Source organism: Penicillium taxi (genome assembly GCF_028828555.1).
Source record: "Penicillium taxi strain IBT 34144 chromosome Unknown utg000003l_segment0_segment0, whole genome shotgun sequence".
Classification (NCBI taxonomy): Eukaryota; Fungi; Ascomycota; class Eurotiomycetes; order Eurotiales; family Aspergillaceae; genus Penicillium; species Penicillium taxi.
This window is the reverse complement of record NW_026643205.1, coordinates 60,636-88,506: the sequence shown is the minus strand read 5'-3', so window position 1 is coordinate 88,506 and position 27,871 is coordinate 60,636. Positions and strand designations below refer to the sequence as shown.

The following is a 27,871-nucleotide window of genomic DNA, read 5'->3' as shown; positions in this document are numbered from 1 at the left end:
TACTCATACATTAAGAGCCATTGATTCTCTCAGGAAGAGATGTCAGCAGTTATTACAGGGAGCTAACTTGAAGACTGGATTAGAGTACGAAATGTTGTCCAAGCCAGTTGTATTCAACGGAATACTCACTAAGACAGTGTTCATAGATCGTGCTGATAAATAGAACAAAGTACGGAGTAAAAATAGGGGAACATTGGACCCTGGATCCATAATTTAAGGTTTCAGGGATTTTCTACATTTTGATCTGAAAACAAGACTTCCCCTTCCTCTTGTCCTTCTTCTCCTTTCGAATTCCAGTATTATTCACTTGTCTTCTTGCAAAAATGAAGGTCTCCGTTTTACCAATCCTGCTAGGCCTGGCTGGCCTCTCGACTGCCCGCACTGATATTAGCGGTTGTATCTCGTCGCAAACCACCAATCAGTGGCATGAAGCCAGCTTGATATGGTACGTGCCTGGCAGCGGTGAGATCTGTGACTTTGTCGACTGTGGAGGTGGTAGAGCTCCCCCAAAGACAGATCAGCCTGGATGCCCTCTCTACTCAGGCACTGCGACCTTGACAGCCAGCTATTTGCCTGGTTACGGACCCAACATTATAGTGGCTTCCGCCACTACAGCTTCGGAGGAATCCTCTTCTATAGATACTTCCTTGGCTTCATCAACTTCCTCAGCCTCTTCAGACTCATCAGCTTCCTCTGCAACCGACACTTCGGCTGGCACAACCTCTACCGGTGATAGTATGATTACCCCGGCACCGACCTCCTCGCCTATTGGTTCAACCAAAATGCCTGCTTCCTCATTTGGAAATTCTACCGCAACAGCAGCAACCACAACTGCGACTGGCAATATGGCAGGAATCTTTGGCCCAAGCCCGGGTTTGATGATGGTTCTTGTTGCTGCGATTGGGGCAATTTCGCTTTAATTCAGACTCTGTAGTGGACAAAGAAAACGGTGATTCTGGGCGAATCAGCGATGTCATGTAATAACAATCATGTTTCAATATTGCGCAAAATAATACAATAATCTATTCTGGAGTAGTCAAAGTGAAAGCTGCTGAGTAATCAAGAACAGCACAATCGTGCCTGATGGATGTGGCGACAGGCATCAATATTCGGGGAAACTACATTGATTCCGATACTAGGTGGATTTGCAGGTTATATAAAAAACATCAGTAGCAGTGATATGTTTTCCTGAAAAACTTTTTCTTTCTCTAGTCTCCTTTCTGGAAGGCTTGTACACTTCACGTACGAGACTGAAGTCTCATCTGAGGCCTAAAGACGAAATTCGGTCATAATGGATGGCAAGAGGCGCCGAACCAGGACAGGTTGTCTGACATGCCGAACACGACGAATCAAATGCGATGAGCGAAAGCCGACATGCGAGCGTTGCGAGTCTGCCAATGTTGAATGCGCTGGGTATGCTCAAAAACGCCGTGTCATGACTAGGCACTCGATGCCCACCTCACCACCTGATGCAATGGCAGCTATGCCGCATAATTCAGACCTTGTCTTGGGACATAAATACACACAACCTGTGCTCCAAGAAGATACTACACCACATCCACAATCAAACGCTGATGGCCTACCGTTGATAGGACTTCCTAACAATCCAAACTCATTACAGCGGCCACACACGCGGGCCCGTGATGTGCTGGCCTATCACCAATTCCTTTTTAGGACTATGCCGACCATATTTCCTCCAGGGACAATGCCTTACTGGAGAGATTACATTTGCCAAGAAGCATGGGAGATCGAATATGTTTTTGATGCCCTTGCTGCCCTTGGATCAATGCATCGGGCTACTTTGTTATTATCGCAACAAAGTGAGAATGACCGCCATAGAGGTTTAGATACCAAAGTTATTGCAATCCAGGCATATGCGAACGCCCTACAAGGTGTCTCAGATCATCTGGCTAGTAATCAAATCTCAATGGCTCTTCTTTTGGGAGTATTGATACTTTTTGCATATGTCGAGGTAAATTTCCCCCGCCAGAAGTGTTTTCTCGGTACTAAGCTATGATAATTTAGTGCTTTGACGGAAATGTTCCTGCAACAATGCGACACATCCATATGGCTCAGCATTATTTTCGAGCAATGTGCTCCATGGAGACCCGACAGCCGGAAGTATACAAGACAGCTATCGAGTTATGCCTCCAAGACCTGGATCTTATCCGTCGTGTTACCCTACCAGATCCGAAGGTGATCAAAATGATATATCCACCTAATAGGCAAGGTCAAAATTGTGGCCTACCATTATCGTCATTCGAGGTACCCCTGGAATCATCATCAAGAGCTATGCTACAGCAATTACTCGATATTGGCTCCATGGATGCCGAAGTCAAACAATTGATATGGTGTCCAGTCTCGGTTAACCTGAGACCGATACCAGATGACAAGCTCCTGACTGTCGTTGACAGCTTGAAAGCATGGAAAGCTTCCCATGCCATCCTGTTCCATAGCTTCGAAGTTGATGAATCTTTAGTTGATCACGTTAATTTTGGGTTTGAGGCTCTGGACAAACTCACCTTCCCTCCAGTACCTCACCCAACTCTGCCGGATGATTATTGTCTTCCACTAGCATTATACTCTCTCTACCGAGTACGGCTTCTGTGGGCATTGAGCATTTTCAACCATGGTGAAAGCAATATCGAACTCGATGCCTACCACTTCCTGTACCAGCTACTACGATTTGTCAAAACATTCACGGGTAGTCAATCTCCAGCTTCCCAAGATACCACACTAGGATGCGAAGCATTGAGAATTGGCTTTCCCCCAATGCTTTTCCTCGCTGGGCAATCATGTCCCAAGCCAGCCTGGCTTCGTTGGATATCACACGAACTAAATAGAGTTGGCCAAGAAGGTGTCTTCAATAGCAAAGCTTTTGCCTCAAGCCTTGATGTACTTTCAACCCTCGAAAAGCGCGTCCATCGAGACTGTGGACTTCCTGGTATCGAGCACTTCTCATGCCCGACTTCACGCGTGATTTCTGTTCTTTTTCCCGACATGGACGGCCGCTCTTACTTAACACTTTACGGGCATGTCCGAGGTCAAGATGCAGATGGCGGCAACTTGTATTCTCCCTTGTGCATAGCCCGCTATTCGGCCTTTGTAAATGGTGGCAGGCCTATTGTTGATACTTTTGATGGTGACCATGAAATGATGTACAGTGAATGGGTGTTGAATCAAGGTCTGATATTGGAATGGGTGCAGTGGTTGACTTTTTCTGAGTTTGATCTTAATCAGACGCTTCATGATCATATGAATGGAAGCCGGCTATTGCCAAATCGTGGTGATATGGAGTGGTGATTATGGGTTCGATGAAAGTGAACATAGCAGCTATATTAAGCAAATGTAATGTTCTTTTCAATTTGCAAAAGTAGGCTACATGAAATTGGCTAATGGCTCAGCTGTGAACCTACCTGGATAGTGATACGGGGAACAGGGACCTAGCTAGTCTGCGAACCTAGCCAAATCATGGAGTATGGTAGATGCAGTCAGAGTCCATCCTCTAGGGGCTGTCTGGGAGAAAGGAAGGAGAACCAAGGAGTAGCTCAAGAAGTTAAATGTGGTCTGATGGTCTCATCTATCAACTGAATGCTTAAATACACAATCTCCACTAATATCAGGTGACATTTTCCCTAGGTAGCAGGCAGCTTTGCTTATCATATAAATCAATGGCTAGGACTTGAGGACACCAGGAATAATTTTAAATTATCCAGCCACAGTTCAGACATAGTGGCCCATCAAGAAGTCAAATAATTTGGAATCAGGAGGTCAATTGATATGACATCTTAGTCGGCATTCCACAATGGAGTGAAAGAGAACCCTTGCACGTCCGAAGCGAATGACAAACAGGTGCCATCATCGTCAGGAGTGATTACCAGCACCTCACCACCTGTGCAGTCTGTGGTCGCATAGCCCTTAATATTCCAACCCTGGTTGTTTACCGAGATTCCAGATTTCCATAGCTCAACGACACCGAGATTGAGATACCAGCAGTCTGAAGGCCCTTTCACCGTGAATGTGGCATGGTCTGAGCAGGAGTTATTGATGGGGCTGAGCTCCAATTCGGTGACGAAACTAGAAGGCACCGGGTAGGATAAGTCGGCAGGAATCGAGGTAATAGCTCCCGTAAGATTGGAGAGAAGGTGGCCACTGTAGTTGTCGATGTGTTGCTCTATTAGATTGTTAGGTGTGAATCAAATTCAAATATCTCCTATAGAAAGAGAGAAGAGAGTCTTACCTAGGTCTAAAGTACTGGTTCCATCCTGGGATGCATATGTACCATAACAGTAACATTGAAGTGTCGAGTTACTATCAATCAGCTCGCAGTCCTGGCAGGTGTTGGAGTATTGACCACTTGAGACATTTGTAAGTTTTGGGATTAGAAAATAAATAAACATGACTTCAAAACTTACTCGGCGCTCCACTGTAAAAAAAATCATAGAGTTAGCCATATGCATGGAGATGGAGGCAATTAATTCAACATACAGCAAGCGTTCCCTGGCTATTCTCAATCTTACTAGGAAGATACACACTGCTCTTGATCTCTGTGCCATCACCTTTGGGACAAGTTCCAACAAGCCAAGAATCCACAAGGGAGATATCTGAACATGTAGTAGAGAATCCAGACGATAGGACGGTGGATCCACCAAGTCCAGTAAGAAGGAGAGAGGCCTTAAAGTACTTCATTCTGAAGGAGCTACTTGTTGATTTGAAGAGAAGAATGAGAGTGAGGGTGAGAGTGAAAGTTGATGCCGGGCACCTTAGAGGTTTAAATACTAGATGCCTCTCTATGCCAACGAATAAACAGTTTCTCCAGCGTTAGGGTATTGTAAGAATAAATTGATGACCATTGATCCACCTATTCAATGTTATTATTCGCTCAGTTTCGGGTGGGTTAAATTTTCAGGGGTCTTTGGGCTTTTTTATCGTAAGCCCTAGTACCAATTGATCAAGTCCTAATGTGAAGGATGAACCTCAATATGTCCCGAGGTCTCCGTGCCCCAGATGCGCCATTAATTCAAATGTCCGCGAACAACCAGAGTTCCAAAGATACAGTACTCAATAGCCAGGTATTGAAGAGTCTAGATGGTAAGCACTAAGTACCAGGGCAAGGCTTATCTATGGATTACTAAAACTTCAAGCCGGAGTACATTTGTTCTGGAGATGAATCTGGTCAGTAGAATGGTACTTTGTCCCAGCGACGATAGCATTTGAAATCGTTTGTCAGCTCTTCAGCCAAGGATCATGGAAATATAGAGAAACATCAAGGACAAATTTGATCCAAATGAGGTTTAATTAAATCGTTTCTCTGCGGGGGATGGAATCCTTCTACAGAACTAGTCTTGGCAAAGGATTGAATACCGAATATAGGCAATGAAGTCTGTTTTCCAACACCCGGACTAGCTGGAAACGATGAGACCTTTTGACCGGTCTCTTCCAGACGGGATTTGCTTCATTTTAGAAGTGGGTCTTTCATTCGGAGGAAAGCGCGTCTCATGGGAAACTTGTCAAGAGACGCCGCAACGCTAGAGACCAGTACCTGATGGAAAAATCTCTCTCAAAGCTGCAAGATCAGCTATTTCCAAGGAATACTACTTGAAGGCTCTTCCAAGGCTTAGTTTAGATAAGATATAAAGTATTTCACCACTGAACGGGTCACACTACTGAACGGGTCACCCCATCAATTTTACGCGTCAGTCTGGTGTTTCCATTTTCAACTACCCACCATGCCCCCCTAAATGCTCTATATGTCCAAGACAAACAGGATCAGGAGAATAGGGTCTTATTAGCTTACCAAGCTTACAAGAATGGCGATATATCATCAATGCGTAAAGCTGCAGCTATGTTTAATATACCATTTTCAACCCTCCAACGCCGCCATTCTGGTGTCCAATTTCGTCTTGAAACACACCCACCGCAGTCTAAACTGACTGAATCTGAAGAGGATTCATTACTTCAATGGGTCGTCTCTCTAGATGATCGCGGCTGTGCTCCTAGAACTAAAGATGTTGGTAGAATGGCTAATATCCTACTCGCCGACCGCGGAACCAACCCTCCTCTTACGATCGGTAAAAACTGGGTTACTAGGTTTGCGACGCGTTTACCTGAACTTAAGACGACCTATTCAACACCGCGCGATTTTACACGTGCGCGTCAAGAGGACTATAATGTGATCAATAATTGGTTCAAACTGGTTGAAAACACGATCGCAAAATATGGTATCACCACCGACGATATCTATAATTTTGACGAGACTGGGTTTGCGATGGGACGATGTGCGACCGCGAGAGTGGTTACTAGAGCTGGTTATTATGGTAAACGCGCAAAAAAACAGCCTGGTAACCGGGAATGGGTTACTGTGATAGAGTGTTTAGGCGCGTCTGGTTACGCACCTCCACCCTGTATTATCTTTAAGGGTAAGGTGATGATGCAGAGCTGGTTTGCTCCTGATCTAGGTTTACCACCTAATTGGCGTCTTGAGATTAGTCCTAATGGCTGGACATCAAATCAAATAGGGCTCCGTTGGCTTGAAAAGCTCTTTATACCTGCTACTGCTCGTACTAAAGGACGGTATCGCCTTCTGATCTTAGATGGCCATGGTAGCCATTTAACACCTGATTTCGACAAAATCTGCCAGGAGCATGATATTATACCATTATGTATGCCTGCGCATGCGTCTCATCTTCTTCAACCTCTTGATGTTGGGTGTTTTGCGGTGTTAAAACGCTCTTATTCTCGGCTGGTTGAGTCTAGAGTAGAGCTTGGTTTTTCCCACATTAGTAAAGGAGATTTCCTAGAGATATATCCTACTGCGCGTATTGAAGCATTTGCATCTGCTTCTAATGCGTTTGCTGCAACTGGAATCGTGCCACTTGACCCTACTAGGGTGTTAAAAAAGCTTACTATGCGCGTCGATACACCACCACCACCACCCTCTATAGGAAGCGATTCAAGTCGAAATTGGACACCTAAGACGCCTAGGACGCAGAAAGATTTACGACGTCAACACCAAGCTATATTACGCACTGTATCTCGAACGCCACCAACACCATCTAAGAGAGCATTAGACCAGATAGTAAAGGGTGCAAATTACCTATATCAAGAGAATGCTCTCTTACGCCTGGAAAACAGAGATTTACGCGCCGCCCATGAGAAAAAGAAAAAACAAAAAGAACGTCCGAATCGTCAATTAACAGTAGTAGGGGGTCTTACAATTCAGGAGGGATTAGACCTGGTTGACGCGTCGAATGGTGGCCCTAAACTTAATGATGCCAATTTACAAGAGGGCCAGGCGCCTGTAAGGGCGCCTGTAACCCAACGCCGGTGTGGGATATGTAAGACACCTGGACATAGGAGGGAAACCTGTCCTAGTAGGCCCATTCAGTAGTTTTTTTTTACTATATTACATAGTAAATAATGGAGTTATTGGGATTCATAAAAATAAGTGGGTCAAACTGACCCGTTCAGTAGTGTGACCCGTTCAGTGGTGAAATACTTTAGTAGTGATCAACGGGTTACTTATGCAAGGCGCTGACCAAGAACTGCCGGATTCGATCCATGAAATTGGGGTGAGGTATTGATATCCACTTCGAACACAGAGAGATGTTATTGGAAGAATCTTATTGCAGGATCAATGTTCGCAGACGAAGTACTTTGTACTGAGTACAAACTGTACAACATCTCGTAAGTACTTCGTAGTTATCTCGCTATCATTACAAACTTTGGAATTAATAGTCTCCTGAAATGAATAGGACTGGGCGGTCATTCTAAATACAGGTCAGATCCCTCAAGCAGAATCCACCAATAGTTAACCTCAAAGTGGTGAATATAAAATTTTGGTATATTTTCAAGGCATCCAAATAGTTAACTAAGCGCAAATTATATTATCTTGCTTCAGAAAAAGAGTAAAAAAAGATCACTTTACTGCAGCTGATTCATATCGTCATTTAATAGAAGCCTTCCCTGTGGATCTGAGTCAGTGGAAATCCAACTGCTTGTAATCCCTCAATGGCGGAGTCTCCAAATCCCTTGGGCCCACAGATGAAGACCTCTTTTTCTTTTGATAAACCTTTCCAGTACTTAAAATCAATCCGGCCTCTGGATATGGAAACCTTTTGACTCGGCGTATTGCGATATGAGATATCAGCACCAGAGTCATTAGTGAAGATGGTGATCTTGATCTTGACTGTAGTCGGCATATTTTCAAGAGCTGGTTTCATCAAGTCCATCATAATCTGTGGTTCCCTTGTCGCCAAAGCGAGCACGACATCTTTCTCGTCATTGGACCCGCGCTCCGCTAGTGCACTAAGCATAGCTAGGAATGGTGTTATCCCAATTCCACCAGCTACCAATAGCATATTGAGGTTGCCCGGACCCATGAAAAAGTCTCCTGTGATACCAACAATCTCTGCAGAGACGAGAACTCCAAACGAGACAGATTGACCAAGCCCCTTCGAAGAAGCTTTTCTCATTAGGTCAAACAAAGCTCCTGTCACTGTGCCTCCTTTCGCTTCGCGCATAGTTAATTCAAACCGAGTTGCTTTTTCATTTTCATGGGCACTCGACACTGTCCAGGTGCGGACCCGATCATCATTAATTGACCCGGGGGTAGAGTTAGCCATGTGTTGATACTGAGGCGGTCCTATCCAGTCCATAAAGTCTAACACGATAGCTTGCCCGGGGCGAATTTTTAGATCATCGGCTCCTGGAGTTGATTTGACTTTGAATTTGAATACAGCAAGGTCAGACGACAGCTGCACTGCCTCTTCAAGTAGTGCTCTGTGTTGTTGAGAACCCCCAATCTTTGATCCAGCTTCTTCCAACAAGTATTTGACCTTTGGGCTGTATGGGCTGCGTTCAGGAGAGGTACCAGCTTGCTGTCGAACAGGAAAAGCGTCTCGAACAAAGGTAAATCCAGTCACGTTCACTGATGTAACGCTGGAATGTCTAACCATGATCTTGAGAGCAGGCGGGCCGACAACATTCTTCGCTGTCCCTGTTAGATAGAGAATATCACCTGTTGTGAAGGACATAATGGTCAAGCCCACCAATCCACTTGACTCAATGTTCCCCAAGCTGGAGACAAACCGGTTTCCAGAGTAGTCTGGGATCACAATTGTGCGACCATCAGATGGACTGACGCGGATGAAGCCAGGTAGTCCACTTCGAGCGTTCATTCCTGCGTGTGAGGGGAACTCTAAAGATTTTGACTTGTAGATAGACCCAATGAAGACAGTATCAGCATCTAGAATGAACTGAATCACCTCTTCTGGAAGCCTTAACTGCGGGGCCAAATGCTGATGCTGATACACTACCTCCGGTCGCGTATTTGGGTTTGGGAGAAGTTTTCGAACATTGATATACTTCGGACAATTACTAAGACATGTCAGTTTTCATATACAGAAAAAGCAAAGTTTCTCGGGGTTTGCCTACCCCATTGCCTCGATAACTTCTACATTAATTTGATAATCTGAGTCCGTCAAACGTTGCACACTCCGTATAGGCCCTGCGAATTTGTTGCGCCGCCTTGTTGAGAGCTCAATTCCGATACCAGCAGTGAGAAATCTTTCAGAGAGCACCTTTTGATGCCCTTGATCGATCCATGCTTTGGCTGTGTTCAAGAATGGATCACCCTCCCACAATCGAGTGTGAATAGAAAGGGTTCGTGAGTCTGGACTCTTCACAAATCCAAGTTCACCTGCTGTTCCAGCAACAATGGACGCCCAGGGCCGACCCTCTTCATCGAGAGTGGTGATAGGAATGAAGGGTAGATTAGAAGTATAAAAAAGCCGGTGTTGGTCAGGCATGAAGTCTCTGATGTGCGACCAGCTATTAGTGACAGCTTTATCAAACCCGAGCTTGCGCTGAATGGTAATTTCGCCGGGATGCCACCCGTGAAGCGCTGTTGTGGTCATGATGGAATGTTGGTGGAGTTGTTAGCAATGGTGTGGGGGTCCGAGGAGGCCGAGGCCATTCAATGCTTCTTATCCTCTACATCGTATTTGTAATATTCGATTCATCACGTCATTTCATCATTCCCATTTTACTAGGGGAATATCGGTGTGACGGGAAAAACTCTCATAAGAATACTGTCAAGTCTAGAATAATCCAATGCATCAAGTGATGAAGATGTTGCAAACGGTATTTTTGCATTGATTTACCTAGCTACATGATTATACCGCCCACCGTAATCAGATTTTACAGGTCCATGCTCCTGATTCTGCCTCTTAAAATACATAGAAAATAGATAAAAACGGTATAATACGGGTGAAATTCAAGTTTGCAGCATTTCCACTATTTGCGGCCGTCGTGGTGGAATGACATAACTCGCTCGCTTATCTCGCTAATATTCGCTACGACTCGCTTATACGCTTCATCTCGATTCCATGCAAGGTTGAACCCAGATTTATCGCCATGATGTGCGGGCCAATTCGTAAGCTTATTGCATATGTGGAGTCCTAAAAAAGCTATATAAGTAGGTATGAGATGGTTAGACAGTTGCAACAGCTTTGTTCAAAGAAATTCAATCCCCCTCAACCTCTTGACTTGAATACTACTCGACAGTTTACATTTGCTCAAAATGACTTCAAAGAGTGCAGCAGTCTATCACTACCTTGACATTGGCAGGCTCGGTAGAGGAGAAGTTGTCAAGTAGGTTTTATATCCTCCTTTACACCCCTTCTGCAGTACGTGGACTAACTAAAAGAAAGGCTCTTTATGAAAGACGCCGGTATTGATTTCACGGAAGATCGGTTTCCTTGGGATAAGACTTGGCCACAGAAGAGCAAGGCGCTCCAGAACCAGGGTCTCACAAGAACGGGGAAAGTCCCTGTGCTCGAGTACCAGGGCTTGATCCTATCGCAGGTCTGCTACCTCTAATCCATTTCGCCGTTAAAAAAAAATATTCTGACTCAACTGCTAGCACATCCCGATCTTGCGTTATATTTCTCGGGATCTTGGCTCGTACGATGGTGAAACCAATCGAGAGAAATATGTAGTGGACTCTGTTGCAGATATCTACATCGATTGGAGAGTAAGTAATAGTCACCTCGGAATCCCAATCATCAATTCAGTTAATAATTTCATATAGTCCCAATGGGTAGCTAATTTAGGCACCAAAACCGATCAGTATAAGGATGAGGTTGTGCCAGAGTACTATCGTGTCTTGGCACTGTACTACAGCGACAACAGCGGCCCGTACCTTCTCGGCGATAAGATTACTTATGCTGATTTCGCGGTTTACCAATCCATTGACAATGACAGAAGAACTGGAACCCTTCCAGTATGTCCTTTCTAATCAAAGTTATTGATGGCTCTCTCACTGACCACTTTTCAGACATCCCTCCCAAAATCTCTCATCAACCTTCAAGAGGCTATCGAGAATCGACCCAATATTGCCGGGTACATTAAAGAAAACAGCTATTAGAAGGTCATATTTGGAGAGACTTCCAGGGGTATCTTCTAAGGTTCTCTTGAGCGCACCTGATCTTCAGTTGGCAATATAGTCTAAATAGCGACCCATGATGTTTCTAGGTCAGCCCTGGAGGTCCACCATGATTAGTCTTTGGAAACTTCGGGACATAATGTCCTTGTCTAAAATCAATGAATAGGTCACAATCATCCATATCAATTGAATAAATAGTAGTGTTTTCTAGCAGTTCTCTATTTTTGACTATATCACTTACCCCCATCAAAGAACCTTGGAAGTACTCGCTAGAGCTGGCATCTTTTCCGACCACATAGTTAGGCATGCACCACTGCCCAAGAAAGAACCTTGAAACCTATATAGGCCATCATACTAAGCAGATCTCTATCTACAAAAAGGCACAAATTTGACAAGGCCTTTGGGAGCTAAAGAAGTATAAGACCTGCTGGCTCCTGGGTCGAAAAGACCAAAAATATCTTTAGAGGCAAAAATACGAGGCGGACATTGAAGTTTGCATACGAGCTCAAGCATCGACTATGCCAGGGTGTGACTGGTGGATTGAAGGGGTGATGGAGTAGGTGTGTAGATAGGGGAATGACCTCAGGCGAGTAGCTGAATTATCGTGTGAATGTCTGCTTGAGCGCTGTCATGGGAGCGATACGAGGATAGGAAATGAAGACTTGGAAAGTACATATATAAACGTGTAGAAAGGAAGTAAGGGAAATGTGGGGGAGGATCTATGATAAAGTCGGTGAGCTTTTATGCAGAGTCAACCCTTACCAAAAACAATAACAAACGGGAAGTCAAGAAATGTAAGAAAGAAAATGAACTAGGTAACTCAATTTGAAACGCCTAGGTTACATAAGTGATTGTTCCAATCTATGTTTAGGGAATATATCCATGTTCAAAGATATTCCCTATGAGTCATTATGCGTAATATATACTCTGTAATATCCATGGAAACTTGGTGGGTCGCATGTGGGTCATATAGGAATTCTAATGAGTCGATTTGACTCCATCACGCGAATCAGTACTTATAAGACTGCTCACCTCGGATCAATGAACATTCTCAGATCTTGTAAACTTCATCAATTCATACAATACATGATACATCAAACCTCTACGACTTCCAATTGCGAAAATTACACCATGACCTCAACTACATCTACATCTACATCATCCACCACGGCCCTAATGACCTTTTATGACATCGCCCTCGCAGCCCCTGTCTCCGAATCATCCTGTTCCCCAAACCCATGGAAGTCACGCTACGCTCTGAACTTCAAGGGGATTCCCTACAAAACAAACTGGGTACCCCTGCTAGACATCAGCTCTGTACGCGGCGCTCTGAACATCCCCGCCTCGCGCACATTCGCCGATGGATCTCCCTACCACACTCTCCCCGTTCTGTCCGACCCAGCTACCGGGAGCATAGTGGGTGACTCCTTTGAAATCGCGACATACCTCCAGGAACAATATCCGTCCTCGGGGGCAGGAGACTTGTTCCCGGTGCAAGAATTGGATTTCGTCTTCGGAAGGGACTTGGCGCTTATCGCGCCAATTGCAGAGTCACAGAAAGCTGAAGGGCATCTTCTATTATATGCGAAATTTAATACAAATGTGGATGCCGCGTTTAGTGCCCATGTGCAACTGATGATGGAAGGGATGCCTTTTGATGCGGTTGATGAGTGCAGGGCGGAGTTCTCGCGGAGGGCGGGAGGAATACCATGGGAGCTTATGAGGGTTAAAGAGGAGAAGAGGGATGACTTATTGAACTCGTTTGAGGAGACTCTGGGTGGTCTTGCAAGTCTGTATCTGAGGGATGCGAGTGGGCCATTCCTTATGGGGCAAAGGGCAAGTTATGCGGATTTTATTGTGGGAGGATGGCTGCGCATGAGTCGGGTCTCGTTGCCCGAAGAGGAGTGGGATGCATTGAAGGGGTGGCATAGTGGTGTCTTTGGCAGATTACACGAGGCTCTGAAGATGTTTGCGCAGACGTGAGGCAGAATTACTCACTCACCGCCCACTCGAAGTGATTAAGCTTGATTATAATTGCCCTTCATTTCACTAACTTTAGTATATTCAATTTCCATTTTAGTAATAAAAATCCTTGCATTGACAATTCGCCTTGATTTGGCCATGACGAATGCTGATTCCTGCACCTTTTTTCTTTTTTCGCAATAAACCCCTCTATCCTCCATAGACTCAGCTGGTCATGAGTGACGGGCTTGGAACCCGTGTGCCCAAGGCCTGTCGGACCTGTGCCAAGGCTAAAGTAAGATGTGAACCAGAAGCTGATGGGAACTGCAAACGGTGAGCTGAAAGTTGCTCAAGGAGAGATTCTTCAGTCATCACTAAACAGAACAAGATGTCGGCGTTTAAATAAGGAATGTGGGAACCAAGCCCCTGGTGCACATCGTCATAAATCCACCAAGAGCAGCTTGTAGGTGATGTTTTCAATTGCATAACTCTAGTTTATTAACAATGTAAACAGGCAGGTGGCGGTTCTGGAAGAAAAGCTAGATCGGATGACCGCTTTACTCGCGACGTTAGATCGCTCTTCTCATGATTTGCAGTCTGATTATCATCCGTCGCCTGGACAGTACTCAACGTATATTGAAGATTTTTCAACACCTAGTAATCAGGAGGAGCATATTTTGATGGAAGTGTTTTCTAAACGAATGCTTCCTCTCTTCCCATTCGTTGTCATTCCAGTTGATATGACTGCGGAACAGCTGCATCGAGAAAGGCCATTTCTTTATCTTAACATCTCCATGGTCGCTTGCCAATATGCTCCACGCCAGAGGCAGATTACCAAGGCAGTTCAAGAATATATCGCAAAGCATATCGTTCTACGCGGGGAATATAGCTTGGACCTGCTCCAAGGCCTCCTAGTTCATCTGGCTTGGTTTATCTCAATCTCTCGTCAGCCAAATCGGTATGCCTCCAACGAAGCGACCAGTACATTGGACTCGAATCTCGCATTTCAGGCCAATGCAAAGTCCCAAGGTAGTTCTCAGCTAGATGCCTTCGTGCAACTGGCAGTTGCACAGGTCGTTAGTTTGAGGCTTAATCAGGGATTAGTCTCCTTGAAAAGTCTGGACCGACCCCTATCCTACCTCAAAGCTACTGATCTAAACCCAGATCAGATACCAGAGCGTACTTTAGAAGAACGCCGAGCGTATCTTGGATGCTACTATTTGACTTTAATGTACCGCTATTATACCCCTCTCTTGCTCTATGGAGTAAAGGACTGACGAAACCAGATTGTCTGCATGCGTTAAGAACATCGAGGTATAACTCTAGTCATGAGTTTAAGTTCACAATTTACTAATGAATCAACTATAGCCGATCCGATTTACTAAGTACTCTCAGGAATGCTGCCAAAAAATACAAGAAGCCGCAGAGTTTCCCACCGATAGCTATCTTGTCCAACTTGTGCGAGTCATGCGCCTCACTGACAAGATCCAACACACTGTCTCTGTCGATGAGCTAGACTCTCCTGCGATTCTATCAGCCCCGTTTGGCTTAGCTATAAACTGGCATCAAGCTGAACTTCAAGAGCTCAAAGGAGCTTTCTGCTGTGAGAATCCATACTCTTGTAAGTCTACTAGGTTAACACCTGCACCTCAAAGAATGCCCGCTAATCTGGCTACCTACCAGCTATTTTGTCTTTTCATTATGATACTCTCGAAATGATTCTATACCGAGTGGCACTTATAGAAGACTTCTCTGATGCGCAATATGGCAACACTCCCATTACTCAGGTTGATCTTCTACTTGGCTGCTTGCAGGCCACCAAATCCTTTTTTAAACATTTTTACTCCCTTCCATCCATCTACCTGCCATTTTTTCCTTTCACTTTCTGGGGCCAATTTGGCCAAGCTGTTGTCACCATGTCTCGTCTGCTATTGTTTCAAGGGAACAAACTAGGATGGGATCGAGCCTATGCCAAGAACAACATTGATTTTGACCAAATTCTTGATGAATTGACGCAGAAACTGGAAGGTTTACGACCAGTTCTTAGTAATGACTGGAGCCAGAGCAGTCCTGAGATGCCGGAAATATTTGGGAGAATGATGGCAAGGATAAAGCTAATGAAAGAAGTGCATCATTCGAGGCTCATAGCTCAAGATAAAACCGAACTACAGGCTCTACCGGAACCCCCAGACTTTAGCTTCATGTTGAACATGCCCATTGACTTGTTCTTTCCTTACGGTGACTACGGTGAGCTCCCAGAGACTTTACACTGACCTTCTATATCCAACCTCTGGCCTGACCCCTATCAATATGGACGGTCTTGTGTTCAGCAATGATGAATTGATAACATGCACTGAGATTCTTGCTTGCTGATACATTCTTCCAGCTTCCACACCCAGACCCGACCCTCTATTAACACAGACGCCCCAGTGATTGATCTCGCATGCTCAATAAAGTTCATTCGGTACAGAAAGCCATTCTTGCCTTTGAAATTATGTCTGAGGGTTTCGGTCGTTCTTATCCGCTCGGGCGATTGATGAGATGACAGTAGTTGAAAGCCATGTTCTCTTCATGAAATCTTCGTCATATCCCTTCGACTCGAGAAGAAAGAGCATGTATCAGATTCTGCCAGACAATAGTGATCAGAGATCCCTACATGTGTACGATCAATCTGTAAATATTTATCAAGAGCCTGCTAGCTGCATATATCGACTAGTCAGGGTGCTCTACCATCTTGAAAAATTGCCGAAGTCACCCTCGTACAAAATTCCAAGTGCGAAAAAAGCTTCTGGAGAATGTTGGTTGGCATGAAACCACCAAGTTAGTATGAGCTCCCCTCTGTTATTGGCAAATTGAGCAGGGATTTTAAATATGGACTTTAGCTTCTTCTACATTTGACCATTGGACTGGTTTTTGGGTTGACTCTCGTGATTCGATAATGTAGGGAGCCAGTTCCCTCCAGTAAGATGAGGCCTTACTGTGGCTAGGTACCTAGATAGGTTCCAGGCAAAGCTATATGGATTAGGAAAAGCAAAATGTATGGTTGCTTAAGAATTCTATTGATTGCATCGACAACAAATTCTGCGTTCAGTCCCCATATTATCAAGCTGTCCGCCTTTTTGAGCTACAAGGCTTACTGCCCGTGGGCCTAATCCTGGAGGTACCTATTGTAGTGGGGAGCCCTATACCTATACAGTATAGAGGAGAAAGCGGTTCATAACGGTAGAACCGAGTAGTATCCTTTATCTAGAAGTTGTGATAGTTACAGACTGATCACCTTTACACACCTCTCCACTTTTTGACTCCCACCTTCACTGAGCTTTCCCTCGTGGTTGTGGTTGGTTTTTCCTAGCTGAATAGACCTGCACGTTACGACCGTGCTGCCTAGAGCATTCCCCATTTCACTATGTACCTTTCAAGCAATTGCCTCCTGAGGTCACCCTCCTGACTCATAGCTAAGTGAGCACCCGGAAGTTGGATCTCTCATTTTGCTATATTTTTGCGAGACGAATTCATCATCTACAGGTTTCTTGAATTCACTGATGCTTGTGACGACTCGTAATTCATCTAGTTCCACAAATCCGAGATTCACAAGCATGGAAATCATCTTGTTGAAGTATTTGGAGTTGTTGCAAGAACTTCCAGAGCTAATGAAATCATTTGAATATGTTAGTATTTATTGATGAGCAATTTTAAAGAGGTATCCATTGGTGTATCTGCTAACTCACTCTCTTATCAAATGTGATTGGTACGTCACCCATTCATTGAGCTTTGTAATGTAGGCAGTAACAAGAATGAATATCAAAGTTGCGCTGTGAACCCTGCTTTGATAAATACTGATAGTCGAAGCCAGCGGAATTGAGACTGCATATATCTGGCTATTTGAATAATATCGCATGTATGGTGTATGGACGAAATAGAAGATTGCCAATCGGGCATAGATGAAGCCATCTAGCGCGCGGACTGATACCGTGTATAAGCTAGAAATGCCGTAGATATATGATACAAGTGTTGCTACCGGTCGTAGACAAGCAGCAGCCTGATAAGGAGGTCGAGTGGTTCGAGGATCTCCTCGGCGGAGTGTCTTCACAAGCTCCAAGCTTGTCCACGACCACAGGAAAGAGGATAATACGTCCAGAGCGTCGGGCAACACGAAAGATTGGTTCTGAAACTCTCGAAATCTGTACCGGGATGCCTCTGCTAGGCCTGTGAAGATGTGAATGTAAAGATAGATCTTCCGCTTGTGAAATTTTCGATGATAGATTGGAACTTGGTGTTGAGTGTGGTAGAGAAGTACGGACACAAGACAAATGAAGAATACAATAAGGCCCATATGGTCATGCACTCCTGAAGAGTAGAACAAGTCAAAAACAGGAAGACGATGATGCATTGCGAGAGCCATCATAGAAGAGGAGACTGATAGTTGTCCGATTCCTGAGTGTAGAAAGTATGTAGCCATTAGATGGCATCATAAAGGCAATCATGGGCTTTTAAATCAAGTTATTTTAAAGTTAGTATGAGGCAGCCAAATCGGGTAAAGATCTAACAAAGATAGATCTACACAGTAGAAATTCCAAATCGATCAAGCTCCACTGCCGCTATCTTTAGTCGAAATAATGTCTACTACATTGACTGGACATTTGCCACCCGGGTAATCTTGAATCTTTTCTTCAGGATTTGTGAAATGTGAGAACATTTGAGTTTGTGACTTATCTGGTGTCGGTGAACTTTCTAGTTTGTATCCGTCATGCCGAGATATAGTGGAGACTTAGAACGAATTCCATCATAGTGGAAGTTTGTCACCTAGGTCCACTAGGAAGGTTGTATCACTGTATGGAGAACCTAGGTACCTTCTTTCATCGTTAATTAACAAGAAGGACAACCAGGTACCCTAAGAGTGAGATTGGTTGAATATCTACCTGAAAGCCTGGAACTTCAAACTCTCAATTAGAAAAATTGGCCAGGGGCTTCGTAATTTTTGTATGAAGAGAATTTTACTTTCTATTCTGCCGGTAGAAGCCATACCTAGGTACAGTGCTGTCCCATAAGTTTCCGGACCCCGGTACAAGCCCCATGCCAAGAAAAAATATTGCTGCGCAGAAACTTCTCAATTCTCAATGCTTCTAATACTTAGTTATGAGACCCTATTGTACTATATAGCCCTGCAGAGCATCGTGTTACTTAGGAAAGTGGAAATCTAAGAATTATAAAGCTCCGTTTAGTGTAACCACAATCTGTATAAAATCTTATCGAAGTTAGCTTATCATTCTTGTTTAGCCTCGTATTTCTATAGATCATCGCAGATCACGGATAAGAATCTTCCAGCTCGCTGCACGTGTGGTGGTGAGGTTGTATGTGGAAATACGGACAGGGGCGGACTTGCACACCTTACTCCTTTGAGCTAGACTCACATCTCTTTCTTCATTCTGTTTCAATAATGCAAAGCTCTCAGTCTGGGGAAGGTATGTTAAGCAGTGATTATGAACAACATTTGCGGATCCGATGGAATGAACGTTGGAATCGTTAAATGACCCCGAAAAGGCACCGGGACTTGACATGCCGAAATAACTAAATTAAACTAATAGAGTCACTTGATTGTCGTAAATTGTCACAGTAGCATGAAAATGAAATTGTATCAGCGTGGAGTATGTTGGAATCCACTGAAAGACATTGAGACCTGAGGCCCCACAATACAGGGCACAGGTCGGACTACAGGTCGACCTTGTGCGAGCAGCTCGCGTCACATATCACGTGATATTCTTGATATGTTGAACTAAATGCTGAATCAGCCGACGAAATGAAATGATTCAACTGATTGATTGGTTTCGAGTGTGGGAATTCCTAAAGGAAAGTGTCTAAGGGGGGGGGGGCATGTTTGTACTGTTTGCAGGATCCACAATGCGTGTATTTAAGCAGGTTTTCCTATTTGACATTTGACAGAAAGCTATTACTAAACAAACATGTATGACTAATGAATTAGTCTGACATGATAAAATTGAAATAAATAAATAGTTATTTAGTTAAACCCATCAGGGGTAAGGTAAACCCATACCCATATGGGTATTTTTGATGCCTAAATGCCTGAATTTTGCCTCAACCTAAACTAAATTAGGGTAATCAGTGCCTTGCTGCCTGGATTTTGACTCAATCTAGTACTAACTAGGTGACAAATATCACGTGAAATAAAAGTCTTGGCAAAAAATGGGTTTATGGGTTTACCCAACCCAATGAACATGTCTACGAAAAACCCCTGAGTTCTCCAAGAATCAGTCTCGATACAATTTAATCTGTTCTTACCATTCTATCACTTTATCATTCTAGTAAACCCCAACAATTCTGATCCTTCTCTCGATTAATAAGGAGATAAAATGGTTCCAGGAACTCGAAGCAGATGGACACAGCGGAGACTCCATTGACTACTTCACATCCCTTTCTCGTCTCGTATCAAGACAGCACGATTTTCTTCTAGTTCTTCGCCGAAACGAACGAAGGTGTCAAAACTCGTTTCGGAACGACATACTTCATCTATCAAAATGATGACTCAAAATCAGTAAAAGGAGAGTGGTTGTGGCCTAGCTGCGTGTTTTACCGAATAACATTACTTATAGGTCATACTATAGTAAACAAGATGAACGACCGTGCCCTACCATTAATAGATCAAGAAATAATAAAGAGAGCTCAAGTCAATCCTTATGTTGTCTGACCCCTGGGGATCCCATGGAAATTTGTCAGTAATATTGGGTTGATAGCAACACAGAAATTGAGCTTCTCATCGTGTCGAAGAATGGATAATCTCTACCTGTATACTTAGAATAGTTTCAAAATGAAATTAGGCATAGACGGTAGTATCCTATTGGTCAATTGTCCGCGCTAAAATCTTACGCCTAGACCCTTAGATCAGTGGACTAGGATATCTTTCAGCTGAAAAATGCCATTATTAGCTACTAGCAATCCTTTCAGAGGTTGTGTTGGCTAGCTCCTTATTTTTTGAATTTTTTTCCCCCTCGGCTATGCGGACAGTATCCTGGATTTATAAGGCTAGCAGTAGCTCCTATCATTTTCGATTTCACATCACCTTCTTTTTGCCCTGGCGGCTCACATACAGAATATGTTTAAGCTATTGAGCACCTTAATAATCCTGTTAATACTCCTCCGATCGGCCTCCACAACATGCTACCATCCTAATGGTACTGCGTTAACTGCCTCCGTTTATGAGCCATGCTCGACCAACACAACTCATTCAATGTGCTGTGCAATCGGCGATAGATACAATGACTATCCAGATGATAGTTGTTTACCTAATGGCCTCTGTTTCAATCCATGCCTGCAAGACGAAAATGCAACTTGCGACGCTGCACAAGGAGCAGGGACCTACTGGCGCGAATCGTGCACAGATCCTACCTGGAGCAGCCCACAGTGCTTAAAAAATGTCTGCACTAATTCAACGGTAAGTCCTTAACCAAAGAAGCTTGTTGAACTAGAATCATATAAGCTGATCATCAAATTACACTGAAGGTTGCCAACGCATCCGACTCGGAGGATGTTGTTATGACAATGTGCCCAATTGATGGGAAATGGTGTTGTGGATCTGTATCAGCACGAGAGTGCTGCGCAAATGCCGAGCGTATTGAGATAAAAGCGAAGATTTATGAGACTACGACATCGGCTACGACATTGACGTCAACATCGACAACCCAATCATCAGCTACATCAAGTACTGACAAAGCACAATCAACATTGTCTGCACTAAGTGCCACTCAGGATAAAGAGACTAGCGACAAAGAGGCAAGAAATACAGGTCTTGGGGTCGGTTTTGGATTGGGCATACCGCTTCTGATGAGCGTGGTAGGCATAGCATGGATTTTGTATCGCAGGAGACAGTCTGGTTTACTTCAATTCCCAGCCTATATGGAAGCCCATCAGGCTCCAAATCAACCTGGAGAACTTGCTGCGACTCCAAAAGTTTCCGAGATTTATTCAACTGAGCAAGAACCGTCTCATGAGATGGACGGATGGAATCATAATCCAACTGACACCCGACAAGCAGTGTAATGGTTTAACAAGTACATAGATACCTTCCTAGATAGGTAATACATTAGCTCTAAGCACACTAGGCGAGAGATAGAGACAAATATACCGCCGTACGAAATGAATAAAGGAATGAATACATAATCATTGCATAAGTGGCTTATACCTCCGTGAGCACTGCCACGGCAAGGATATGACCTACATCAAGAACACTGCCATTGAAGTCATCGGGTTCGTCCAAGGGCATTGAGGCCCGTTTCTCACCTGAGGACTCCTTCCGCTCAGACCTTATTGACCTGCTCTCTATCTACTCGGCCGTTGATAAGGTCGGCGTGAACCGTGTTGGTATTGCCGACAATGTCGGTTGCACCTCCCCTCTCCAGGTCTATGAGCTCGTTCGCGTACTGCGTGGTGTTGTCGGCTGTGACATCGAGACTAGCTTCCACGACGATACTGGCTGCGCCATTTCCAACGCCTAGTGTGCCCTTGAGGCTGGTGCCACTCACATTGATACCTCAGTTTTGGGTATTGGTGAACGTAACGGTATCATCCCACTCGGTGGCCTAATGGCCCGTATGATGATTGCTGACCGCAACTACATTAAGAGCAAGTATAAGCTTGAGAAGCTCAAGGATATTGAAGATCTTGTTGCCTAGACCGTTGAGTTCAACATTTCCTTCAACAACTACATCACAGGTTTCTGTTCTTTCACCCACAAAGCCGGTATCCACGCCACTACCTACCTTCACGGCTCCGGAGTGTAATAAAGCATTCCAAATTTGGAAGTACCTAAGTATGCTAGATACATAGATAGCGAGTCAAAACCTGGAAACTCTCTAAACAAAGCTGCTTGCTTGCTTTCTTTTGGTTGATACATGCTAGTAACTATTTTATTAGTCTGGCGTAATATGTATTTGATATATCTATTTTCATTCAAATTTCGGGTCTTTTAACCCTAGAATATGTCCATTCCTAGCCGTTACAATTTTTGCGTTGTCCATTAACTTCTATCATTTTTGATACTCTGGAGAATCATATGAATAACGACTCCGTTTATGCAGACGGTAGTGGGAAAAAGGGTCAAATGGGCGTTTCTGCTGTAGCTCTAAACGAGAACGAGGTTCCCAGACGGCTTCTCGAATCACCTGAGAATGATTTAATAGTCAACGCAATGGAGCTCAACAGAATAAGGATAGCAATTGCCCACTTTTCCAAGTTCCAACCGGTCAGGTTACAGTAGGCTAATCTCTAACGAATCAACCCTCAGCAAGATCTAAACAATGATAGCCCCGGATATGTTAAGATAATTATTGTTGGAATATGGAACAAAGCAGTCATGTGATCAAATTGTTACTTTATAATAGATAGCAATCTAAGAATGAAAACCAGACTTTACAACCACTTCAAAGGACACATAGATATCATAGGGGCGTAAAGAGTTTCCTGTGATAGGTGTCAGAAGTGGGCGTTAGCCTCTTATCAACTTTATCGAGTTGCTATATCCACCGGTGTACCGACAATTATCTTTTCCAACTATCTGGCTGTTATTCAAGTAGTAGCTAATCCAAAGGGATCGTCAGGCTAGTTCGTACTCCCTCAAATTTATGACCACGTCCGGACCCTTCGATCGCTACAACCGCCCGCGTTCAATACGATTCCTATCAAAATCCACGCGGGTACCCCTGACAATGGCAGTGTGGATGTGAAAACGAAGCCAGCGGCCGAAAATGCTTCTGGATCGGAACAAGGGCGTGCGGCCGTGGGAGTGGACAAAGGAAGCAATTCGTAAACCTAACTAAAGGCTCACAAAGGTGCCGGGAAGTAAGAACTAACGGTGATTTGAGGGATCACTGCAAGCCTATTCAGTTTGATGACCTAAATGTAATCAATGCGAATCGAAGTCGAATCGGATGAGTGTCGATACAGATGGAGACTCAGACACCGAGACACGCTATAATATAGTGTTCGTTATACAGGGATTTGAGGAAATGGATTTTGGCCAAGATCCGGGCACGTACAGACTTGGATAGCCCTACAGATTACGATTCTGTGGTATCATACTCGCAGGAGGCGCGCTATATGGCCAAGTTCATGATCCAGATAGGTCTTCTCAGTCGGCTCAGGAACATGAATGCTGAATCAGACTTATAAAATCACGAAGATAACCTGCCATAATATGGCAACGGCACAGCTGGGTATTGGGAACTCCAGAACCAGTGGTTTACCGAGAAACCATAGGCGAGTATATCTCACCACATTCAAACGACGAAGCAGACTGAAACGGGAGGGGAGATGATACAAAGAGGAACGAAAGGAGCAAGGAAGTGGTAAATAAAGATATGAGGGCGATAACATGGACGGTTTGAACAATTCCTACGATGATCAAGCTTCGCGTAGGTTTGCAGCCTTCATAACAATGATCCTGTCATAATTTATGATGATTGACAGCTTGTGCACAATGGCTAGAATACTTCTATCGTTAAAGGCTCATTTGGGGACCTCTTGAATGGCACTGTCACTGATACCATGGCCTCGTAAACGATAGGAAACTTCGATCGCCGAACGATGGCTCTCGCAAGAATAAACACTTGTCTCTGATCAACAGCAATTTTCAAGCCTTGGGCGTGACTACGATGTCAAGGTCCAATCAATAACTAAAACAGAGGTGTTGGTATCACTCAATGGTGATGAAAATTCGCTCAGGTTGCAGGGGCCACTTGGTGACTCGAGTATGCTACATCGCTGGATTGCCTTCGCCAACTGCTGCCGATCTGAATTTTGGGAAGGATCAAGAATTAAGCGGAAATAACCACGTAGTCTTGGCTAGAAGGATTCATAGCTTGTTTCCACAGTATCATATGCTTTCTAAATTGACTTTGATATCTTTAAATAAACTCCACGTCTATTCAGGATATGAATAAGATAATCATAACTGTGCACCAGGCAGTGAATTAGGGGCTAATATGCTGTAAATAATTCAAGCAGGCTCCAGGGACTGAGAGATACTGGCTAGAATTTCGATATTTATAGATGATAGATCCTGCACTATTTATTAGTTCGGCCTTTAGTTTTTGAATATACCCTCTTTTTACATGAATTCAAGTATATTTTGAGCATGGTGGTGGTTCAAAAATGAAGGATACAGATAAACTTTTTAACCGGGCAGCTGCCGTAACAAGAACAACCTTATTATCATCGAGAATTTTCTCAATTTCTTTGATGAATCTTTTCATAGTGAATTCTTATGAGAAGGCATGAAGTCATCAATGAAGTGGAAGAATTCCCCCAGTCTTCAAATTCTTAGAGTTTAATCCAAGACCTTCCCATAAGCAGAGCGCTTATCACCGATAACAGACCAAAATTGCTCCACAAACTCTTTCTGTCCTTCAAGTGCAGGCCTGACTGCTAGATACCGACGGCCATCGATAGGTGGACTCCATTCGCCGGGGTGCCCATCAACCATGATGCCCCCAGCCTCGGTTAGGATACACCAGCTTGCCGCAACATCCCAAGCCCAGGAACCACATTCCCAAAAAGCATCCTGTTGACCTGCTGCTACTCTGCAAATTGCAAGAGCAGCTGAGCCGGTGAATCGGAGCGAGTTGACAAAGCGTCCGCCTGTCCTTTTGGTGCGAGCTAGTGTTGTGAAAACATGTAAATTGAGATCAAAGTTGGGCCCCTCTCGGTCACTGCCCCATTCAAGTCCAATGCATGCTTTTTCAAACTCTAGAGATGACCGTGTGAAGGGAAGCGTTTGTTTGCCATTGACACCACAGAAAAATGCTCCCTGGCCCCTTGTAGCCGCCCACAGCTCGTTACGGAATGGGTTATATACCACTCCAACAGTCGGCTGTTTCTTGATAACGAATCCAATCGATACGCATACTTCTGGAAATCCATGGACAAAATTCGAAGTTCCATCGATTGGGTCGACTATGAAAGTTGGTTCATCTGATACTCCAGATTTAGAGTCAAAGCTCTCCTCGCCGACGAATGAAAATTGAGGATATTGGTCTTGTAGGCGTTTTCGAATCAGTGCCTCAGCCTTCCGATCAGTTTCCGTCACAATATCAGTCGCTTCAAAAACGTCATTTCACATACAAAACCATTATAGATTGCAGAAAACATACTGTTTTTTTTTTCATCGATTGTACTTGCGCTCGGTTGGGCAGTATTTATGAGGAGTCCGGCCTCCTGAGCAACTTCCACTAGAAAGAGGCGTAATTTTTGAAGATCTCTTTGATTCATTTTATTCGATACTTTTTTCAAGGATTGCAATTGAAATTCGAAGGAATTGAGAACTTCGAAATTCAAGTACTTTCTATCCAGAGCTAAGCCCGCCGGCTGATAAAAGAGACCACGTGCTTAGTTCTGTACAGGCTCTTTAAGATATGATATTTGAATCGGTAAATATTCGGGGAATTATCAAACCTTGGAAATCATATGAATCATTAAGAATTATTTACAAGATTCCCAATATTAAGCAGCACTCTCTAGTACTCAATGCGAAAGGACCAATAAGCTATATTCGAAGATTTTTTCATCGAGCCTTTATTTTCGAAAAACTTCGCTTTTTACACTATTTCTCTATATCAATGCAATTGAAATAAGAGTACTCTTAGATTTAATGAACAAGATAAGCCTATATGGGTTTTATATTAAAGTTTGCCTCTAGGAAGTATAAGATTGAAAATGAAAGTTGAAAATTCAGCAATTATCCGTTTCTATTGTTACTGGCATCAACCACGTGTCGATTTGGTACGTCGATGATTTATCCGAGGATTTGTCTAAAATGTGGGGTCCTATGTGCAGCTTATCCTGCCGAGTAATGTAATTGATCCGGAGAATTCATCGAAAATGTGGGGTATCTTATCCCATGTATAGCTTATCCTACCGAGTAGGCGTCTGGTTTAATCATGTGATTGCTGCTCAAATGGGGTTTCATTGTAGAAGTCCCACGTGGGCATGTTGTGCTCTGGGATTTATTTCTGTAATAATTCACCTTATATAGCTAGATTCAAGGTGTTTATTTTCGCTCGTTCAACTCTTATTACACTTTGCATCAGCCTCAGTTCAGCTGCTTGGGACTGAACCATGTCCGCAACAAATACACTCAACCCAACCGAGCGTCCTGCTTATCCCGATGGTGTCGCATTGAAGTTCTCACTTGAGGGCGATATTCGGAGATATCCAGGGAATACTACTGTTTGCCACCTCCCAACCGACTGTTCTCTTCAGCCTGGCCTTCGCACCTTGTATGAAAACCTCAAGTCCCACACATCCATCGGTAAAGGCATCCGCCTCGTGCCACAGGAGTCATGGCATATGACGCTCCTAGACTGCTATAGAGAGATTGAGTGCGATAATGATGGCTGGCCCGAAGGAATGACCAAAAAGTCTATCCCTGAGTACACGGCGGAGCTTTCAAGAACCCTACGAAAACTTGGACCTGAACTTGAGAGAGAAGGATTAGCACCGCCTTATCGCATGCGTGCCACTGGTTTCAATTCTGGCCAAATTGCACTGGGACTCCGTGTTGAGGGCGCGACGCCAGAAGAGGAGCGTCGTATGCGCAGGTTGAGAGATAGGCTTGCCGACGCTGTTGGTTTCCGGGCGCCGAACCATGAATACTACGGATTCCACGTCACTATTGCATACTTTCTCTGCTGGGTGGAGGGAGAATTCAAAGGAGAGCTAGACAAGGTCTTGGAGGAACAAAGACCAGCTATATCATTGGAGTTTGAGCTTGGCTCGGTAGAATTCTGCACATTTGAAGATATGTGTGCCTATCCCAGAGAATTTTATCTCACAGGCCAAAAATCATGATCGGGACTTGGGGTGATAACTTGAAGAGAGAATTCAAAATATTTTCTAGAAGAACTCCGCTAATTTCTCAGTACTCCCAACAGTCATCGCCGAAGCGCCAGAATACTTGACTATAAACAGCTTTAATTTTTTCTAAAATTTAATATAAACCCTTTAATTTTCTTTATATTTACACCTCATAACCAGAAATCCGCATTGTCTACTCACAGCATCATATATAGCGCTGAAATCACGAAAATTGAAAAGCTTTTGCGATGGTATCACCCATATATATGATGTTAGCTCATCACTAGCGCCCCACTTGGTAGATCCATTTTAATGACCACCAAATGTATTGGAGGAGGCTCAAGCGATAACCTGGGGGAGTCATAGGCTAAACCTAAGCCGGAAATGGACTATGATAGCCAGGAGCGTGGCCGCAGCCAAGTGGTTGGCGGTCTGGCATCCAGACGCAGAATTTCAGCGGTATAGTTATGCCTGAGGCAGCTTTATGCCTCCCTTCTAACTAAATTTGACTAGTTCGCGCTAACGTTATATATGGATCATACCTTAGTACCTTCGGAATTCAAGAGCAATTTGATAGGAAAATGTCTTCCACGATTTTTCATT

The 27,871-nt window shown here is 44.0% G+C and overlaps 11 protein-coding genes across 11 annotated transcripts; 7 read left to right on the top strand and 4 right to left on the bottom strand.

The window, feature by feature from the left end:
* Positions 1-323: 323 nt before the first annotated feature.
* On the top strand, positions 324-920 carry N7495_003517 (putative cell surface protein; the record flags this gene model as incomplete). Its single annotated transcript, XM_057206168.1, has 1 exon — positions 324-920. The coding sequence occupies one exon, from the start codon at positions 324-326 to the stop codon at positions 918-920; it is 597 nt and encodes a 198-aa protein (XP_057063848.1).
* A 371-nt stretch (positions 921-1,291) lies between these two features.
* N7495_003516 (Zn(II)2Cys6 transcription factor) lies at positions 1,292-3,303 on the top strand (the record flags this gene model as incomplete). Its single annotated transcript, XM_057206167.1, has 2 exons — positions 1,292-1,972; positions 2,026-3,303. 2 exons carry the CDS (start codon positions 1,292-1,294, stop codon positions 3,301-3,303), a joined length of 1,959 nt encoding a protein of 652 aa, XP_057063847.1.
* A 485-nt stretch (positions 3,304-3,788) lies between these two features.
* N7495_003515 (uncharacterized protein) lies at positions 3,789-4,689 on the bottom strand (the record flags this gene model as incomplete). The annotated part of the gene is made up of 4 exons (XM_057206166.1): positions 3,789-4,174; positions 4,241-4,356; positions 4,416-4,426; positions 4,489-4,689. The coding sequence occupies 4 exons, from the start codon at positions 4,687-4,689 to the stop codon at positions 3,789-3,791; spliced, it is 714 nt and encodes a 237-aa protein (XP_057063846.1).
* Positions 4,690-7,949: 3,260 nt separating this feature from the next.
* On the bottom strand, positions 7,950-9,917 carry N7495_003514 (putative oxidoreductase, FAD-binding; the record flags this gene model as incomplete). Its single annotated transcript, XM_057206165.1, has 2 exons — positions 7,950-9,378; positions 9,436-9,917. The coding sequence occupies 2 exons, from the start codon at positions 9,915-9,917 to the stop codon at positions 7,950-7,952; spliced, it is 1,911 nt and encodes a 636-aa protein (XP_057063845.1).
* A 665-nt stretch (positions 9,918-10,582) lies between these two features.
* N7495_003513 (glutathione S-transferase) lies at positions 10,583-11,428 on the top strand (the record flags this gene model as incomplete). Its single annotated transcript, XM_057206164.1, has 5 exons — positions 10,583-10,653; positions 10,713-10,866; positions 10,925-11,035; positions 11,093-11,284; positions 11,339-11,428. 5 exons carry the CDS (start codon positions 10,583-10,585, stop codon positions 11,426-11,428), a joined length of 618 nt encoding a protein of 205 aa, XP_057063844.1.
* A 1,149-nt stretch (positions 11,429-12,577) lies between these two features.
* N7495_003512 (glutathione S-transferase family protein) lies at positions 12,578-13,429 on the top strand (the record flags this gene model as incomplete). Its single annotated transcript, XM_057206163.1, has 1 exon — positions 12,578-13,429. The coding sequence occupies one exon, from the start codon at positions 12,578-12,580 to the stop codon at positions 13,427-13,429; it is 852 nt and encodes a 283-aa protein (XP_057063843.1).
* A 214-nt stretch (positions 13,430-13,643) lies between these two features.
* On the top strand, positions 13,644-15,681 carry N7495_003511 (uncharacterized protein; the record flags this gene model as incomplete). Its single annotated transcript, XM_057206162.1, is given in 5 exon segments — positions 13,644-13,703; positions 13,720-13,871; positions 13,923-14,673; positions 14,777-15,029; positions 15,092-15,681. The coding sequence occupies 5 exon segments, from the start codon at positions 13,644-13,646 to the stop codon at positions 15,679-15,681; spliced, it is 1,806 nt and encodes a 601-aa protein (XP_057063842.1).
* A 1,163-nt stretch (positions 15,682-16,844) lies between these two features.
* Positions 16,845-17,810, bottom strand: N7495_003510 (uncharacterized protein; the record flags this gene model as incomplete). Its single annotated transcript, XM_057206161.1, has 2 exons — positions 16,845-17,055; positions 17,137-17,810. 2 exons carry the CDS (start codon positions 17,808-17,810, stop codon positions 16,845-16,847), a joined length of 885 nt encoding a protein of 294 aa, XP_057063841.1.
* Positions 17,811-20,679: 2,869 nt separating this feature from the next.
* N7495_003509 (HMGL-like-domain-containing protein) lies at positions 20,680-21,915 on the top strand (the record flags this gene model as incomplete). The annotated part of the gene is made up of 3 exons (XM_057206160.1): positions 20,680-20,824; positions 20,901-21,454; positions 21,661-21,915. The coding sequence occupies 3 exons, from the start codon at positions 20,680-20,682 to the stop codon at positions 21,913-21,915; spliced, it is 954 nt and encodes a 317-aa protein (XP_057063840.1).
* Positions 21,916-24,743: 2,828 nt separating this feature from the next.
* N7495_003508 (inositol monophosphatase family protein) lies at positions 24,744-25,684 on the bottom strand (the record flags this gene model as incomplete). The annotated part of the gene is made up of 2 exons (XM_057206159.1): positions 24,744-25,513; positions 25,567-25,684. 2 exons carry the CDS (start codon positions 25,682-25,684, stop codon positions 24,744-24,746), a joined length of 888 nt encoding a protein of 295 aa, XP_057063839.1.
* Positions 25,685-26,530: 846 nt separating this feature from the next.
* N7495_003507 (RNA ligase/cyclic nucleotide phosphodiesterase) lies at positions 26,531-27,262 on the top strand (the record flags this gene model as incomplete). The annotated part of the gene is made up of 1 exon (XM_057206158.1): positions 26,531-27,262. One exon carries the CDS (start codon positions 26,531-26,533, stop codon positions 27,260-27,262), a length of 732 nt encoding a protein of 243 aa, XP_057063838.1.
* Positions 27,263-27,871: the final 609 nt, after the last annotated feature.